Raw genomic sequence first — 20,079 nt, forward strand, 5'->3', positions numbered from 1 at the left:
GTGACGGCGGCGGAAAAGGGTAGAAGAACACGATTTCAGTTTACTTTTCACGATTCTAATTTTGATTTTAGTTTTTTGTCAAAAATTTTAGTCTTAGAGTTTTGCTGGTTTTGGTTCGATGGTTCGGTTCTAGTTTTTCTATACACAGTTTGGTTTTAGTTTTTAAAATATTTGTTCAGTTTAAAATAGTTGGCTTAATTACTAATTAGTCTATTGGTCCTTTAAAGATATTTTAGATTTTATAATGGTCCCTTGAAAAATAAAAGGTTCGGATTGGTCCCTTAAAGGAAAAAAAAGACCCGGATTGGTTCCTTAAAGACATATATTTTTGCCATATTGGTCATTTCCGTTAAATTTTAACTCCAAATATAACAAAAAATTCCAATGGTTAAAATTTCTAAAATTAATATGTACTTTTTGGATATTACAATTATTATATTGTCCTTTGTGAAAAGATGTATTTGTAGTTAACCTTACGTATTTCAATGCATGGAAAAGTAATAATAAATATGTCTAGGAAATTGAAAATGTATTATATATATAGGGACAAATTTTTTCTTTGAAATGATGCTTATAACTAGGGACGGAGGGAGTAACATTTAGGTTCCATTTAGTTGAGCGGAAAGAAAGAGAAAGAAAAAATAATTACGGATTCCAATAGATGAACTTTAACAAAAGTTAGTCCACATTCATCCATTAGAATCCGTAATTTTCTTTCATTCCTCTTTCTTTTCGCTCAACCAAACGGACCCTATTAGAACAGAGTACCTCAATTAGAGTAGAGTACCCTGTCAGTAATGCTCTAAATTGGATCATGTTGCTTTTTTTTTTTGACACTTTTTTTTGAGGTGTTTAACACTATTTTTTTTATGAGGACAAAAAATACATTTAAGAGAGGTAAAGAATTAAAAGAGAAAAAAAAGAGAGGAGGTAATCCAAATTCAGTACTGCTCCTGATTTCATGATATTATGTGGATGTCATTTGTGTTGGGGTAGGCAAATGGTATGGTTGAGTTGGGGTATAGCGGGTGGTGGGTAGGGGTATGATGTGGGTAGTTAGAGGTATGGTGTGGTGGAACATTTGAACGTGAGTCGTTCAAATGTGTATCCACGAACAAATATGACATGTCTTCACTTATATAATCATATAGATATTGTATTAAGTGTATAAGTCATACATCGTTGATTTGATCTCCAACTAGAATATGATTAACACGATTATTTCAATGTTGAATTTTGGCCTTTATTTTGTAGCCCAGTTATCAACTCTTCCACTCCATGCATGTCAACATCGTGGTATATCGTCAAAATTTGTGGTCTGTCCGTTGTACGATGAGCTAATCCAAATTGGAGTTGAACTCTGTATGTTAGGTGGAACTCAACCACCTCAAAACATATGAGATACGTCGTTGCTGACCAACAAAGAACATCTTCTTCATAAAGTGCCTCTTCAATATTATAAGGTGGCTTATTAAACTGGTGTTTAAAAAATAAATTAGAGATTTGTTAGTGTATGCATGTAGTTTAAAGTGTTCAAGTATAATTATTTTACATATTCTAGTCATTCTTCAGTTTGACACTGGACTGATTAACTCGAAAGAATCATTGATCGCTTATTGCTATTGCATAGAATTGTTGGTTCTTAGATTCGTTTTGTGTTGATTGTCGGTCCATTCACCAAGTTGTTATACCTCTGATTAGTGTTAGGCTGAAATAGAGATTGAACATTTGTGATGTCTTAAACCTTTTGAGTTGACCTACCCATTATGTAGTATTATTAGGTTAAGTTTTATGTCGTCCCATTTTTTATTTTTCTTGTAATTCTTTTCTTCTTTTTTGTATATGTTATTGCGATAGTTTCGTAGACAATGAGGGTCTCTGGACATATCAATTGATTTGGTGTATTAAAGATCTTTTAATGCCAATTATGTTGTTAGGTTATAATTTTTTTATCACACACATTTGTTAAATAATTAAATGGCAATATTATATATATTTTTACCTATGTGAAATAATTTTATATATTTTAAAAAATTTCAAAGTTCTATTGATGATGCTACCAAATAAATATTTTTATTATTTTCTTAAAAATTCATTGTTTCTCTTTTGCCTTGGGCTTTAGTTAGTTTCTGAAATAAGGAAATTTAGGGGTTAATTTCTTATATATTGTTGTGTTATCAAATACTAGATTGATAACACCATTAAAAAAATTAAACACATGATTAAGACACAATACAATGTAGTTATTTTATATGTTTCTTATATTATCACCAAATGGGCCATAAGTATTTGCAATATTGTGGAAACATATATAATCTTAGAAAAATTAACGATTTATAAGTTTTTATTGGTATATATATATATAAATAACACAAAAACAACAATTAAAAAGTAATGTAATACGAGTTTAACAAAAGAGGCTAGACTTTTATAATATGGCAAACAAAAATTTGAATTCCAACTAAGAGAGATATCTATATTTAATAGCGGTGACTAACCTCTACCGAAAATTCTGTGTGGGGAACAATCCGAGTTATTCCTTTCCTATATAACTTTTTTCATACATATGAGCCTTTGGTCGTAGTGCTTCCATCTCATGGTAGCGAAAGATGATTGCTACTCCAAAACCGTTGAGAGTCATGGACAATGATCTCTTATTACCTAGGTACAAATATCTACTCTGTCAAAGCTTGATTCTAAGTCCAACTGTCTTTAGAAATCGAACTTTTGACCACCTGCTTAAGATCCATGGAAAACAAAAAATAAAACAAAATAGTGGAGCAATATTTTAATGGAGTGGTGGTGTGGATAGAATTTTTTAAAAAAATGTAGGTAGCATGTATCCAATGATGTATTGGGTCATTGAAATATGATACCATTTTGCATAAAAAAAGGCATGTCCCTTCCTTGTTGCTGTTAATTAACTATACTCATCCTACTCAACACAACACCAGAACATTCATATTCATTCATCCATACATTTAACACATGTTACATTGCGTCACACTTCAACTTTCCTTCAAAATTTTATATTTCGCTACCGATTGAATCATCATCATCATCATCATTTTCAACTTCAACCGATTTTCGTTATTTAATAATAATAATCAAAATCGAAAACAAAGTGTTCTCGATTGTTTCGATTACACTCTTTCTTCTCTCTCTCATCGCGATCTCTCGAAAACCCTACTCTCTCTCTCTCTCTCTCTCTCTCTCTCTGAAGCTGCTCGTGGAGAGGATCGAGCAGTTTCAATTTCGATTTCGATTCATGATGAATTTTAGTGACCTCAATTTCGCCTCCTGATTCTCATAATCATGTGGTTTTCGTTCTGGAGATCCAAAGATCGATTTTCCTTGGATCAACTCAGGTTTGAATTTACAATTGTCTTAATTTTCCTCATTGCTACATAATCGATAAATCGTTCAATAATATAATCTGTTAATTTTGTTTTGCAATGTTGTAATTCATAATTTCATAATTTGATTTATATAAGTATATAGTGGAACAGTGAAAAATTGGTAGATATATTGTGTGCTTAATCAATGATAGTATAGTGAAAAATTGGGTAAACTAAATTCATATGGTAGATTTCAGTAAGTCTTAGCTCAATTGGCAAAGGATGATATTGCTAGGTTGGAACTTGGATGCCTCCGCCCGGTTTAAAACCCGGGACCTTGTGTGTGTGTGAATTTGGTGGTATTTACCATTTCGTTCACAGACAAAAAAAAATGTGCGGTAGATATACTGTTTAATGATAATATAGTTGTTAAGTTATGAACTGATTACTCAGGAGCTTATAATCTACTTTGGTCGTAATTTTCTACTAATATATAAAAATAAATATTAGCATATAAGATGTTGTTCAATTTGTCTCAACAGGTATTTTCAAAATATAAATTTTTCATAATTTTTTATAAAAAATAATTAAAGATATTAGTGATCAAAGTTGTGCATTGACATATGTGCAGAAATCTAAAACGACAAATAAAAAGGAACAGAGGGAGTAGTATGTTAATTGTTATGTTAGTTATTTTTTTTCTGTAGGACTTAACCCTGGACCTCCAACTCCTTGACCCTTAGCTCAACCAGTTTAATCAGTTGAGCTACCCATCCCACTGCAATAGGTAGGATGAGTCTCATTTGTGATAATCAACCAGCCTTAGATGTTGCCACTAATTAAGTTTTTTATGAGCAAACTAAGCATATTGAGATTGACTGTCATTTTATTTTCATGAGAAAATTGTGTCCGGTGAGATTGATACTTAATTTGTTGGTTCTAGTGTTCTACTAATGATCAATTGGACATTTTCATAACTGGTCTTTGAGGAGCGAGGGTAACTTGGATATGTGATAAGCTTGATGCCTACAATATTAAGACATGCTCTTTCTTGTATATAATTATGATTATGATTTTATTAAGATTTATATATGATTTAGTCCAGATTTATTCTCTTAATTAAGGGACTCTCCTTGTAGAATTTTAATTATAAATAATATATCAAGTTGAAACCTAATCGCTCAAGCTATTCATTACCATAAATTTATTCTCAAGTTAGTGAGTAATTGGGTAAACTTCACTGATGTTCTGTTTTGTTTATTCATTGTGTTGCCCTGCTGTCTTGTGGTGCTTAGGTACTTAGCTGATCAGTTGACAAAAGTTCAAATAGTTAATGATGTTAATAAGGTAATGAAAACTATCTTATGATTAGAACTTTCTTTGACTTGTTTCTCATGGTTTCCTGATTTTTTCTATTGTATTATGTGCGGAAGGATTTTGTTATTGAGGCACTGAGATCAATTGCGGAGTTGATAACATATGGCGATCAACATGATCCAAGCTTTTTTGAGTGAGATTCCGTTATGCTTATGTTCCTTAATATACTTGTTTTAATGCTGGCAATTTATATATCATAGCTTGTGGCAGATTTTTCATGGAAAAGCAAGTTGTGGGGGATTTTGTACGTATTCTAAAACTTAGCAGGACTATTAGTATTCCACTTCAGTTACTACAAACTGTTAGCATTATGATCCAAAACCTACAGAGTGAACATGCTATATGTAAGTTGATTGTCAAATGATTTTCCTTTTTAAGCAGTTACATTATTTCCTACACTAGATGTAACAATGTTGATGGGCTTTATTTTCTTCTTTATTGTTACTTTTGCAGATTATATGTTTAGTAATGAACATATGAACTACCTAATTACATATTCATTTGATTTCCGCAATGATGAGCTGTTGTCATACTACATATCTTTTTTAAGGTTTGTTTTATTGTATCCTACTAGTGTACAGCAGTTGATGATTACACTGCACAACCTCCATTTTTTGTTTCCCTTTGTAAAATTTTGCTAACTAGTCCTTTAATGTCTTATGGTCATCATTGAAGAGCAATAGGTGGGAAATTGAACAAGAATACTATTTCTCTGCTTGTGAAGACTCGCAATGTAAGTTTTCTGCTTTCCTAGCCTTCTTGATTTGATAATTATTTAGATTATTAGCTTAACAGCGATTTGTAAGATAATTTCCTAACACTTGTACTTGGTTATAGACTTATGTTTGATCTCATGTTTATGGCATAAAAATGGTACAGGAGAGGATACTTAGTTTAAAAGTTCAGATTATTTTTAGCTGTATTCCCGTCGCTACAGAAGGTGGTTAATATGGGTTTTATTGTACTTTGAGAGAAGATTTTGAAATTTTATTGCATCAGAAAAAAGAAACGAAAGATAAGAGGAAAAGTTAACAGTTCTTTTTTATAACTAAATAGTTAACAGTTTAAATTCAACAACACTGATATTTTGTGCGGACTCGAGGATTCCTATTGAAAAATTGCTAGTCTTGTAAGCCAGGCATTCCAATCTTTGGAGATTCGTAATTTTATTGAAAAATTGCTGCCTATTAAATAATGTTTTTACTAGACAGTTTTATCAAATAATTCTGCCTTTGTTTTAGATTCCCAAATGTATTTACTGTACTTATCTATGCATTTAGGACGAAGTAGTTTCATTTCCACTATATGTTGAGGCGATACGCTTTGCTTTTCATGAGGAGAACATGATCCGCGCCGCTGTACGTGCTGTAACCCTTAATGTTTATCATGGTGAGATTTTTGCTGTTTTTTGGATGCCATTTTCTAATTTATTTCTTAACTCAGTTGTCTTATGATTAAAAATAATTTTTCTATACAATTTTCAGTTGGAGATGACTCTGTTAATAGATATATAACTAGCGCACCTCACACAGATTACTTCTCAAATCTGGTTTCCTTTTTTAAGAAGCAGTGTATGGATTTAAACAGACTGATCTCTGAGACACTGAAGTAAGACATACATATTTCTTATTTTCAATATTATATTCAGATTTCCTTGTTTCCTTAAAGAGAAATTATGGTTACTGAGACAGAAATCCAGGCCCAGATTCAAACTCTACCATTACTGCTGCTGTAGATGAAATTGAGGATAATCTATATTACTTCAGTGATGTGATTTCTGCCGGAATTCCTGATGTTGAAAGGTTAATAACAGATAGCATTCTGACGCTTCTGATTTTTCCAGTACTTCTTCCTTCCCTGAGGACAGTGGCTGTTAATGTATGAAAATTCACTTTATGGCTTTCTCTGTTTACTTTTGATTTATGCTATTCAGCATGATCTTATTAATGTTTAGTAGCATGTTGGCCAGGATATGCAAAGTGATGTTGTCACTTCTCTCTACTTACTTTGTTGCATCTTGAGGATAGTCAAGATCAAAGATTTGGCAAATACAATAGTTGCTGCACTTTATTACCCCTTAGACTCCTTTACAAAATGTTCTGAGGGTCAAGTCAATGGCTATATACCTGATCATGGTTTTAAATCTGAAAGCGATGGGATAGATAATGATAATCTTGCCAAGAATAATAAAAAACGCTTGGTGGTCCATGTGCCATGCTCATCTAGTTTTTCAGATTTTCATGCACAAAGTATAACCATGCTAAATAATGGTAGCAGTTCGAATGCGTCTTTGAGGTATTAGCCAAACTTAACACATACTGATTTAAATTTGATTTTCTGTCGATATTTTATGCTCTTCTGTTGATATTCTTATGCTCGATTGGGAACAATGATTTTCATATTTCTTTTATTTTGGTACAATGATCTTCACATTTCTGCACCCTTGGAACTGTGGCACTTTAGTAAATATATCATGCCAACTTCAATAATCCCGATCACACTTTTTACTCAATTATTCAAGTGAAAATATTTAATTGCCATAGAAAAAGTAATTTAATAGTTATTCATTAGAATCTTGCATAGATAGCATTGACGGTGTTTTTGGAAATGGAAATGTTTCACTAGAACCAAATTTTCACTTATGACTTGAGTGTTTTGCATTGGGCCTTAATTTAAGGTTTCTCCTTATCAAAGGAATAGCTCTAGACTAATTGGCCTGTGATCAGCATGATCGCCACAAGCCTTACTTCACTAGATTATGGCCCTGGTAACTGTTACAACAAACTGTAACTACTTTAACTACTACTTTAACTAACAAAACTGACAGGTGTCAGCGACTAGGACACCCTGATTGACATGTGTCAGTAAACTAGGGGTAGCTAGGCTAATCTATAAATCGATTGCTCATCTCTGTGTAATCACCATAAATCATTCAATAAGAATTTGGAATATTGAATCCAAGATTCTCTCTAATCATCTTAGTAGAAATTCTAATACTCCTCTACCCTTGCTCTTTTGGATGGTAGTACCCCTTAGTAAGTAGCGGCTAGTCACCATTCCCGCTTAGTAAGTGAGGCACATGGCTACAGATTGGCCACTAATAGTTGTTAAGGCTTCGTCTATTATATATGAGAGAAACAGAGAAGAGAGAATTAGAGAAGGAGAAGAAAAACACAAACTCTTTTGTTTGGTTTGCTCTGGTTCAGTTGGAATAATTTTATCTCTATTGGTATAATTTGGAAAAAACTGTAGAATTATGATTGTTCTCTCTATTTATTATAGCTGTTATATTTTCCTTAGTGTCCCATTTTTCCGAGATACTCTTTGTATATATATTGTGTAATGCAATTCATTCATTCTAAATTATTCAAGTTGGTATCAAGAGCTATGTTCAAAATCCCTAGTTTCTAGTTTAGGCTCCGTCAAAGGGCTACCCTGTTTTTGGTTTAATTCTTGGGTGTCCCAGTGGACACCATCGTTTGAACTAGAGGCCGCCGATTGGCAGTCCGACCATGCCTCGTTGCCAGAGGGTTGTTGCATTTTTTGTGTAACTGTCTCGCCAACGCGGGGTGTTCGCGCGCCACCTTCCCACCACTGGTTCGCAATGCTACCGTTGCCGTTTGACTCGTTGGCTCATTCTGGTTTGTTTGTTTTGGACCACTTCCAGATGGGTCACACTTTTGTGGTCTGTTTAGAGGTTTTCAATTGCTGTTTTGGTCTCGCCTCTGTGACTGTTCCGTATGTTCTGTCTGTTCAGATTCCAGGCCTTGTGTGTCTCTGTTTTATGTTTCTTTGTTTTTCTTCTTGTGGGTCCCACTTTGAGGGTATTTTGATGTTGTTTGACATTCCCCATTTTGGTAGGCTCTGGTTCAGTTTTCTGATTGCCCATTTTACTTAAACATTGTTCAAGGTTATTTTTGTTCGCAGTTTAGATGGCTGTACAACATGCTTCTTTGGTCACTCTGACTCATTATGGCAACACTATTGTTTGCTTCTCTCACTCTGTGAGATCCTGGATTTTATATTTTGGTGCTTATAGCTGGTAATCTCTCATCTCTAACTTGTCACCTAAAACACCTCGTCCACAACCCTTGCAATGGTTCTAAGGCATTAGGCTACTGATATTAGTCAAGCTTTGCTTCTTTCGTCTCTGTCTCTTGCCCTTCAATTGTTTTGTAACATTTACTTTCGACTCCTTTATTAGAGGACTGGACTACAGGACACAAGATTGGAACAAGATCTGAATCACTAGGTCTCCATTACCTTCATCCTCATTCATCCATCGTGTGTATTGTTTCTACATCTCTGGATATCTTTCATTGTCTGTTGTCTCATCCATGTCTGGGTATGTTAAAAGTGCTGGTTCCTTTTTCAATTATGAAGTCCTTGGATTTGTCAGTCTTGTCAGCTTGGCAAACATATTTGGGTGTCTTTTCCCAGTTGTGCCAATAAAAGATCAAAGTCTCCTTTTAATATTGTGCATTCTGATGAGTGTGGACTTGTTGAAGCTCCAAAGACATTCCTAATGATGTTGTTGATCAGTTCAAGTGACCATCCCTACTATTTCTTGTGATTCAACTCCTATTCCAATCCTTTCTCCCACTGCGGTCGCACCTGATCCTTTGGTTGGCTTACTCATTGCTCTTCGTGAAGGTAAATGGTACCTCTAACCCTCGTCCTGTTTTTAACTTTTTGGGCTATCACCTTTGTCTCTATCTCGTTTTGCTTTTGTTTCTACTATAGCCTCTATCTCTATTCTCAAGATTGTCAAGGAAACATTAGCCCACCCAGGACGGAAACAATGATTGATGAAACGACTGCACCGGAGTCCAGTGGTACATGGAAGCTTGTTCCAATTCTTCCCATAATAATATCCGCTTTTTCTATTGTGCTTTGTTGTATATTCATCGTTATATTTTATTGTATACTATATGTTTTAATTTAATTTGCTTGGGTTTCAATTTTATTATATCTAGGTTACCTAAACTTATTTCAGATTCAATAATCAGTATTTGATTTCTAAATTTCTATCCTCGCTTTTTCTAAATTTCCATCCAAATAAAGGGAGAGAGAGTACATAATCTTTTCTTCTCTATTTCTCCTGTACCAAATAATACACAAAATCCACTCTATTTCTCATCTCATCTCTCTCTCTCTCTCTCTCTCTCTCTCTCTCTCTCTCTCTCTCTCTCTCTCCCCCTCCCTCTCCCTCCCCCCCCCCCCCCCCCCCCCTCCTTCTCTCTCTCTCCATACATCAAAGCATAAGGGTTCACTTACCCTTTTAAAAATTAAGGGTGCTGAAGAAATCTTGGGTACTTTATTGAGTTTTGATTTTAGACTTTGTTTCGAGGACATGTGCTTTGTAGGATAAGCATTATAATACTACAATATACTTCTTTTTTTTTTTTTTTTTTTCTGTTTTTGTCACGATGTCTCTGATTGATGTAGGGAAGTTTTGCTTAAATATGTAACCGATGGGGATGATGTACAAGTTTTGGGTTCCTTGAGTGTGCTTGCCACTCTGCTGCGAACTAAAGGTTGTACAAGTGAATGTTTATTTGCTTCACCGTTGCACTTATTTCTGTTTTCTTAACATATCCCATTTTGTAGAACTTGATGAGTCAATGCTAGATGGGCTTGGAATTCTTCCACAACGCAAACAGCAAAAAAAGCTCCTATTGGTAAGTTTCTGCAATTTTGTCAGTTTTAAAATATGAATATTTGACTGTTGACTTTTGATGCCGTTGGTCAATACAGTTAATCTGGTAGAATTTCTACCTTTGGTACAGCAGATCCTTGTACAACATACAAGTTTATATTGTACTGGCTGGGATCCTATCCCGCGTTCTATATTTTGAAATTTGCTATCCTTGTTAAGTGTGGCATTTTATTATTTGATTTATTCGATTAGCATTTTCTTTAGCGTAGTTGCTTTGTGAATACCATTGAAGATACCCGATACCTCCAAATGCCAGTCTTGATGGCACTGATTATTATCCACATAATTCTTGGATGTGATATTCTATAAATTATGTTGAGGGTGGTGGTGAAGGCTCATTCCAAAGCTTTGTGTTGGCGGCAAGAAAGCTGTCTTTCAAATAGAACAAAAAAGGAACATTTGTTGATGGATAGGAATAAAAATATGAAATGATTGTCGAAATGAATATGTCTGAATTAAGTTTTTAGAAGGACATATTTGTTGATGGGTAGGAATAAAAATATGGAATGATTGTCGAAATGAATCTGTCTCAATTAAGTTTTTATAAGGAAATAAAGTTTGGATATGTGAGAACTTGGTTTATGTAATGTTCACAATAGGATGGTATTCTGTTCTCTTTGCTTGCTGGAAGAAACAATTAAACGATCAAGTGGAGACTTAAAAGGTTTTCTCAGAAGGCTCAGTCTAGGGTGGGAGAGTTAAGTAGGTCTCCCACCGTCGGTGAGTTGTGTAAGCCGTTGGATTGGCGATATTCCACAGATTTATGATGCACCGTCAATATCTTACACATTTCTTTCTCTTCCCTTCATCTCTCATCTCTTTGTTTCTCCAATCTTCATCCTTTTCCGGCCATTTTTCTTTGCTGAGTTTTTTTCCACCACCATTTCTCAACATGCTTAGTTCAATTATTTGAGGTTTAATTCAAAATAAGGGAGAAAAACATCATTTTTTGTTGTCTAGCACTTATGAGTGTTTAACAAATTATGGTTTTAGAAGTGATTTAGAGGTACAATATATATTCATGTCAACCTCCTCACCATAGTCACCTTGACATTGATTCAAAGTTCAAACTCAAATGATGAAGATTGATAAAAAAATGTCATCTTTTTGTTTAGAAATTATTATTATAATTATTATCTTGTGGTAAGTAAATTACTTAAAGTAAACACCAACCAAAAATTTGTAAAAGAACATTTAGATCTAGAAACTTTTACAAAGGAAAAATTAAAAGAGGAGATGGTTATGAATCTCTGTGAAAAAAAATGGAGAATGAACAATCGTTAGAGAGAAAATGGAGAAAATGGAATGTGTTGTATTTTGCAGGTTGTTGTTGTTGTTGTTGTTGTTGTTGTGTGTTAGAGAAAAAATCAGACGTGCCAAAGAATTTATACACCATCAAAATCTAACGGCTGTCATTAAAACTTAAACTTGCCCATGGTGGGAGACCTATTGGACTCTCCCACCCTAGAAGGCGCCTTCTTAGAAAGGTTATCTCTGGATGGTTTATTTATTTATTTTTATTTTTTTTATAAGCCATCTCTGGATGGTTTATTAATTTTTTCCCTTTGCTATTGAAATAGGGATCATTTCAGTAGGAGTAGGGGAAATAGATAATAGTTTTATTCTAGTGAAGTGACTTGTTACAAAGCCTTGCTTTGAATTTTGATAAATTCGGTCTACTTTTAATATGCTATTTGATTTCCATTGCATGCTTGTGCAGCAAGCTTTGGTTGGCTCGGCTTCAGGGGAAGAACAACTCTTTTCTTCTGAAAGTAGCCTGACAAGAGATGGTATTGCATGCGAGCTTGATGTTTATCTTGAAAAGATCAAGGTTTGCAATTTCCTCTTCTTTCAAATGTTATTTGATGCCTTTTTCCCCTGCCATATAATTTTCACTTTTGCCTTCTTGAAGGCAAGCTTAGTTCTATCACGTCCATTAGTCTACTAGTTGGCTCGGTGATTAGATTTAAATAATATCCAATTATATTTATTGAAATAAAATAAACAATAATGCCACGTGTAATTGTAGTGTCCAAGTGTCATTTGACACATCATGAAAATTGACTCAAAATGAAGTGGGGGACCAAAAGTACAAACAATTTAAAATAGGGGGATTGAAAAGTTGGTTTTTGAAATATGGGGACCAAAACTTCAAAAAATTAAAAATAGGGGGATCAAAACTGCATTTAAGCCATTATATTTTCTCCTCTTGGTTTATTTTATACGGAGGTATATAGATTCTGATATATCTAGATATAGTTTATGAAATGGGGGGCATATCTTGTGAGAAAGGGTCTCTTATGTGAGAGTGAGAGGAATTAATTTTAGCTATTGGATTAAAATAGATGGCTTAGATTTAATTGATTTAGATGACATCATGTGAATCTTCTTTAGGAGTAATGGAAGTCTTCCACCTTGCCAGTGCGTTTTCCTTTCCAGTTCAGATCTTGATATGAAGTGTTGCTTCTTCGTTCCAAATGCTAAAACAATTTAACCTCAGCCAAATTCAATTTTACTAGCTATAGCAATGTCGTCCTAATTTTACTAGCTAGAGCAAAATGGAAGTGGCTTTGTTAGGCATCTTACTTGAGCCTTGATTTTCCCTCATAGATGGCTGCCGATTTTGGCGGTGCCCGCCAATGGGTATGCTAGAAGATGGCCAACGAAACAAAACTGGGATAGGAAATTTGGGTGGGACATTTTGCTAGAAGATGAGAACGGGCAACGAAACAAAACTGGGATAGGAGATTTGGGTGGGACATATTGATGTTTTAATCTAGACAGTCTATTTTAATTCAATGGCTAAGATTCAATCCTCTCACTCTCGCATAAGAGATTCCTTTCTCACTAGATATGTCCCATTATGAAAGGTATATACAAATTAATATAGGAAAGTTCATATATAAGAAACTACCTATCCAAATAAAACAGTAGAATAGAAGATACACTCTTTCAGTAGATTATATTTTACCTTAATAGATGACCCTTTCATTGTCAAGTACAGTAATTACATTTATTGGGTAATCCATTGTCAAGTACAGTACAGTGCTCCCAGCTAGGATACTGGTGTATGCAGGGGATTGATAGTTGTATTTTCACTTCATCATTGAATTTATTCCTCATCAAATTTGTTGTATACTATTTTTCGTGGTACAAATACAAGTAACTGGTACAAATACAATGCATAAATATGATAGGTTTTCGACAAAATTTTCTGGTACTGTTTTTACATCATATTCATAGATATAAATACTTTCTAATCAATTTTATCTGAAATTGTAGTAATAATCGAACCACTATTTCTATTGTAATGTATTTATGGAGAAAGCTATTATGTTTAGTTTCATTTTCTCCCTTGTTGATATTTAAAAGATGTTTTGCTTGATGATGGCTTCCTTAGTTTTTGCTTATCATGTTTTACAGGAGCAGTATGGGGTATCTTTTCAGTCTCCAAATTTTGTATCAAGCCCTCGCGTACCTAGATTTCAGGTACATGCTTATATTTTATAGATTCTTGTTGACATACTTGTAGACATAGTCAAATGGTTATATCTATACTATATGGGGGTTCCTGAATCTTTATTGGTAGAGATATCTTTTCATTTTTAGGTATTGGAAATGTAGCATTAACATATTTGACAATTACCATACCACCTGAACGTCATAGTTGTCAAATTTTCTTGTTAACTCTGAATCATACAAGTTTACAACTTTAGGTATTGAGATCAAGTTAACTTCTTAGAAACTCGTTCCATTTGAAAAATAACTGCCTAGAAAGTTGTTTGTGTAAACTTGGGTGCACTTGCATAGACTTCTAGATCATTGTATCGAGTAGTTGGATCATAATCTCTTACCATAAAAATGCCTGCATGTACAGCAGCACCAACTATGAGAAATCCCCCACTTGCATAGACTTACATAGATTTGCAAGTTTGAGGACAATTGAACGAGTCTACAACATAGTGAATGTTTTTCCTGGATAATTGGACATGCTAAAGTGACACTGGTTCAGTGTATTCATAAAAACTCAATATGCAATAGCTGCATGTTAAAACTCCTTGGTGCACAAACCATCTTAGGCAAGTTTCCGCTATCTACTCAGTGCGTTCTACTCTAATGTTCTCCTAAATGCATTTGTTCATATATATTTTTCTGTTCCTCCACTCACAGCCGCATTATTTTGCCTTTAACTAGTGGTTGCTTTTTTGGCACTTCACCAATATTTGATACCGAATTGGCGAAGAGCATTACTGGTCAAAGGTCTGTTCAAAATTTTTGGTTAACCATATCCAAATCAATAACAGCCCAGCCCATATTTTAAAAATCTAACCCATTTAACAAAATAACCAACCCAACCCAATTAATAACAAAATGGTAAACCGCTTTTCTATTTAGTTTAACACCGGTTCTGAAATCAGAATTTCTACTTCGCAAATGCACCTCACAAACGCACTTCTCACAATTAAAAAAACTTGTTACTGAAACACCGTCAAGAGCAATGTCAACTACTGTCGACGTTGAGCACTCACAGATGTTACACACTCTGTTCACCGGGGCTCCATTTCCGATGGATAGAATCATCAGTTCCTCCACAATATTCACCGACGGGAAATCGCATTTGTTGTGGAGAACATGCAAGACAGCCGCTGCCGCTGGATTGTTCATCACCAAACAAACTTCACGACTGAGCGTGATGTTTTCCCATCAACGGAAGCAAAATGGAAAGGGATTGAAGAGACTCTCCCTCGCCCCACCGTCTGTGATTTCCGTCGCGATTACATCTTTGTTTGTCATTCTTGCGGGCGGGCATCAGTTTGATATGTCATGGTCGTTGAGTCAAACGAGTCACTAAATGAATACTGAGTCAAATGAGTCGCAAGAAAATGTTTTATCCTTCTGCAAATTGTTCGTGCCAACTGTAGGTAACCACCTGATTTCATCAAGTCACATTTTTTCTATTGAAAAATGAGATTGCTGAGTAATCCACAACTATGTTTATCAAATCGTATTTTCTATTAAAAAATTGGTCCAATAAAAAATAATCTGGATTTTTGTACCAAAAAAATAAATTAAAGTGGTGTTGAAAATTAACCGGTCTTTATCAAAGGGGATTTATATATATATATATATATATATATATATATATATATATATATATATATATATATATATATATATATATGGGGAGGGATCAAATTACACCGGTGTAACATTTGAGTAATGTTACACCGCTCAATATAAATCCCCTATATAAAACAGTAGATTTTTGTAAAATTTAACATGGATGAGTCTAAAAAACGTATCAAACGATTTTAGATTTTTGTAAACTTTAATATGGATGATCTATATGATATAAACTTTCAATCCAACGGTGAATTTTGTAAAATTTGTTTTCGTTAAAGCGTATATATATATATATATATATATATATATATATATATATATATATATATATATATATATATATATATATATATATATATATATATATATATATATATATACATATATGGGTTTGCTAACTTAGACCCACCTAAAAACATGAAGGTCTAAGTTAGCAAGGTGCACCTTTTCACTTTGGAGCTAAAACACCTTAATAGTTAGTTATTTTACACTAGAAAATTGAGGGTTAGTTAGGTAAATGTTATTAAATGTTTGTGCACCTATTTGCTAATTTAGACCCACTTAATTATAAATATAGGCAACCTAAATAAACAACTAGGAAATCAAATTTTAATACCTTCTTGTTACTGGTACATTTTTTTTTTGTTATTGGAGAAGGTTTTTTTTTTTGTTACTGGGACTTTTTTTTAAAATTTTTTTTATAAAGTTTAATACCTTCTTCTCCCATTATTCAACAAATAAAAAAACCTTCATTTTTTCAGCATAGATAAACAGCGTTTTGTCTCGTATATAATTTCTCAGCATACTAGTAGGAATCATGTGCCATAACAAAAAAAAATCATGGGCCACAAGAAAGATTTGAAGAAAACGGTAATATATAGAAAGTAGTTACGTTGATCAAATTTACAAAACTGTCCTTAATTTACAATTGGTTTAAAACAATGGTAAGTGGTTATTTTTGTCCAAAGTGAAAAGGCGCACCTTGCTAACTTAGACCTTCATGTTTTTAGGTGGGTCTAAGTTAGCAAACCCCATATATATATATTATAAAGTTTACCTATCAAAGGAACCAAAATTCATGTGGTCTGCTAGACTGAAAATGCTACTTGGATCATATTGTGATTGGTTTTATAAATATAAGTACCTGCCTAACGTGAACAACAAATAAATGAAGTTTGGCAGTTCACATATGAAGATGTGAACAAATATAATTATAAGTACCTGCTTGGTGTCGCTAATTTTACCATTTAGTTCATGTGATGATGGATGATGTTCCAGATTCTATAGGATAAAATTACATTGCTCTAGTCAAATGGTCTTTATCATTTATGGTTTACGGTTTATCATTTTTCCACTGTGACACTACATTTTTCTAATCGAATGCCAAACAGCCTTATTTTATCACTTGATGTTTGACTAGTAATTTTTTTAAAATATATGGGATGTATTTTTCAGGTGCTCGATGCATTAGTGAGTCTCCTTTGTCGTTCTAATATATCTGCAGAGACACTATGGGATGGTGGTTGGCTTTTACGCCAGTTGCTTCCCTACCGTCAGTCAGAATTCAACAAGCACCACCTCAAATTGCTGAAAGTAAGAACATACAAGGCTTTAGTAGTGACGCCAACACAAATGTTAATGCATGCCCCTATATTTGCATGTTGTTTACACATGTAGGAAGTCCATTTCTTTAATATATAACTTGCAAATTTTTTTTTTCTGATATGAAATGATAGGGACTTGGGTGTTATGGGGGGCCAAAGTCCAACATCGAGTAGTTGAATGGCTTTGTTCTTCCCCCTTGACTTGGGTGTTATGGGGGGCCTAAATCCGGAAAAAATGTTCTTTGATTTGCCAACATAGTAGGTATTCATGGCTTATTCATGGCTTATAAGATGATAGCTTGTAAAGAAGCATTTGGGCCAATGACAGACATTTAATAATTAAGTCAACTAATACATTAAATATAAGGTTATAGACATTAACTTACCATATTTCCTTTTGGTTATAGTGAATAATCAAATGAGTCTAATATCTGCACTACATGAATATCTTAATTTCAGTTGCATTTATTTTCCTCTATTACAGGTTTCATATGAGAATTCTGCTTGTGCTATTGAAAAGGAAGTTAAAGGTTTCTGGCCTGACCTTCTTATTACTGTTCTCTGTGATGAGTGGAGAAAGTGCAAAAGAGGTGATTTTAAAATTTCTTGTTATTCCTAATGGATTTCTATGTTCATGTGCGTGGCTTACTGATGTGCTTGAATTATATAATTTTCTACATTCAGCAATGGAATCCTCATCCCCTCCAAAAGAACCAAAATCCATGCTTTTTCCACCTCGGAAACTCTTTTCAGAAGGTAAGCTTGTAACCTTGTAGATTTTCCAATATTTATTTATTTCCTTTGGCTGGTTGTTATGTGGGAATAAAACGAAGGCTTGTAATTCTGTTTCTGTTGTTCCTACAGAAGATATACCCGAGGGATCATCATTTACTGCTGGAGAAAGAATGCATGAGTTGGTGAAGGTCTGCCTACGCTTTTTAATTGCCTTGTTGAATTCTTATAAAATTGCACTGTGCATAACATGCTCATACAGTTGGATTACCATCCATTCTGATTCTTCATAGATTGCATACCTTTATAATGATGAACTATTCATCGGTTCCCGCTCTCTCTTGTAGGTATTTGTACTTCTGCACCAACTTCAAATATTCACTCACGGTAGAACTTTGCCTGATCAACCTCTTATTTATCAACCTAGTGATCATCGTACGAATTCTCGAGCCCAGACTTCTGGACTTGTGTCGGTCCCAAAGCCAGGCACTGAAATGAACCTTGGCAAGTGTTCTGAACTGTGAATTTGTGTATTCTCTAATGAATTTTTTATATATTAAGGTTATTTACCTAAATAATCATTTATACCTATCAATGAGACATCAAGTACTGATAAATACACCTCACTTATGATATGTATTGTAATAAGTTATCAATCCCAGATAGCGGCATGTAGAGCCTGACCTAAAAATGATGTGGTGGGATAGAGCATAGTGGGATGACTGTTATTCCATTTTTCTTATCCATATTCCCTTTGGTCCTATTTATAAGAAATAAAAGATTAAATCACAAAGATCAAAGAACATTCAAGAGTTTTGTTTTTTTTTGACTTAATGCTAACATTCAAGAGTTAATACTAACTTTTTTCCTTCAAAAATATCCGGATCGCTCATTAAATGAAACCTACTTGCATAGGAAAGATGAAATCTAGGTAGATTAATACTCACAATAAAATAAGGGGTATAAAAGAAAATTCAATAATTAATACACTTATAAAATGTTCTGTGACTTATATTTAGGACAAAAGATAACCTAATTGTCTCTTATTTACCACGTGCAGGTAATGCTGTGCCTTGTAGAATTGCTTTTGAGAGGGGCAAAGAGCGCCATTTTTGGTTTCTAGCAATCTCTGTAGGAACATCTGGTTGGCTTGTACTTGCAGAAGAATTGCCTCTGAAGAAGCCCTATGGAGTTGTTCGGGTTGCTGCACCTTTGGCTGGGTGCAATGTATGTATAGTAGTTCGCTACCCTTGCATCTTAATCTTGATTCAAGTAGTTTTATTAGCTGAAAATTGTACAAATTTATGTCAGTTTCCAAGCAGAAACAATCCATGAATGTAATTTAAATAAAATGTTAAAATTATTTTTACTTTGATCAGTCAGTGTATAGTAATGTTACAATCATTTTTGTCCTCATTCTTTAGCCCAGGATTGATGATAAGCATTCAAAGTGGTTACACCTGCGGATCCGACCTTCCGCTTTACCTTTTCTGGATCCTGTCAAGTACAAACCGCATGGGAAATTAAAGACAAAAGCTTTTGTTGATGGAAGATGGATATTGGCGTTCAGGGACGAGGAGTCTTGCAAAACTGCTTTTCTCATGATTCTTGAAGAGATTAATTATCTATGCGACGAGGTTCATAGAAGAATAAATCCTTCGCTCAAGCTTGGAACCGCACTAGACATATCAAACCTGTCTGCTCCTATTTCAGAGGAATCCTCTTCACATACAACACCTCGCGATTCGTTGTAAGTTTTTTTTACTTGTTTTATAATAATAGGCTGTTTACTCCAGGGGTGGGATGTTATTAAGTCTGTCACCCTTTTGTATATGCTCTCAAAATACATACCAAATTTGTAGATTAGAAATTGTGGTTTAGTGTCATTCTTTTTGTATACTAGTCTTTCCTTTCTTGATTTGTAAAGTTACCCTTTTGTCTCATTCTTTAGGAGCTCTAACCTAGGCCCCATATTTTTATTTTATTTTTGGTCAAGACCTAGGCCCCATATTTTTCTTTTATATTTATACATTATTTGTAAGCTCTGTAACAAATGTAAATTTGAGGGACTCCGTATAGAGTTTTTTTTCCTCCTTGTTCAGACAAGTGCCGTCTTCGAAGTTTCGTATGTTGTTTCTGGTAATATGGGTTATAAAATAATGGAAGCTTTTCTCTTTTCCTTCTA

The 20,079-nt window shown here is 34.0% G+C and overlaps 1 protein-coding gene across 6 annotated transcripts; it reads left to right on the forward strand.

Moving 5' to 3' along the window:
- Positions 1-2,793: 2,793 nt before the first annotated feature.
- On the forward strand, positions 2,794-20,079 carry LOC123883025 (protein TRANSPARENT TESTA 9-like). Of its 6 annotated transcripts, none has more exons than XM_045931708.1 (21): positions 2,794-3,368; positions 4,634-4,685; positions 4,772-4,848; positions 4,926-5,059; positions 5,169-5,265; positions 5,391-5,448; positions 5,996-6,104; positions 6,200-6,323; positions 6,407-6,593; positions 6,685-7,010; positions 10,164-10,252; positions 10,326-10,396; positions 12,155-12,265; positions 13,858-13,923; positions 17,014-17,151; positions 17,647-17,752; positions 17,847-17,918; positions 18,027-18,085; positions 18,242-18,398; positions 18,955-19,121; positions 19,319-20,079. In XM_045931708.1, the coding sequence occupies exons 1-21, from the start codon at positions 3,316-3,318 to the stop codon at positions 19,646-19,648; spliced, it is 2,583 nt and encodes an 860-aa protein (XP_045787664.1). In that variant the 5' UTR covers positions 2,794-3,315; the 3' UTR covers positions 19,649-20,079. The 6 variants fall into 6 exon arrangements, with proteins under 6 accessions (XP_045787664.1, XP_045787662.1, XP_045787666.1 ...); XM_045931706.1 differs by having other exon boundaries at positions 2,852-3,368; positions 6,673-7,010; XM_045931710.1 differs by having other exon boundaries at positions 2,916-3,368; positions 6,673-7,010; positions 19,324-20,079.

This window comes from Trifolium pratense, linkage group LG5, assembly GCF_020283565.1.
Source record: "Trifolium pratense cultivar HEN17-A07 linkage group LG5, ARS_RC_1.1, whole genome shotgun sequence".
Classification (NCBI taxonomy): Eukaryota; Viridiplantae; Streptophyta; class Magnoliopsida; order Fabales; family Fabaceae; genus Trifolium; species Trifolium pratense.

What these genes read in the sequence shown, in the direction of transcription:
- LOC123883025 (XM_045931706.1), top strand. Translation starts at nt 3,316, where the DNA reads ATGTGGTTTTCGTTCTGGAGATCCAAAGATCGATTTTCCTTGGATCAA. An exon ending in TTTTCCTTGGATCAACTCAG is followed by an intron (nt 3,369 to 4,633) that starts GTTTGAATTTAC and finishes TGTGGTGCTTAG; the next exon opens with GTACTTAGCTGATCAGTTGA. An exon ending in ACAGAGTGAACATGCTATAT is followed by an intron (nt 5,060 to 5,168) that starts GTAAGTTGATTG and finishes TTACTTTTGCAG; the next exon opens with ATTATATGTTTAGTAATGAA.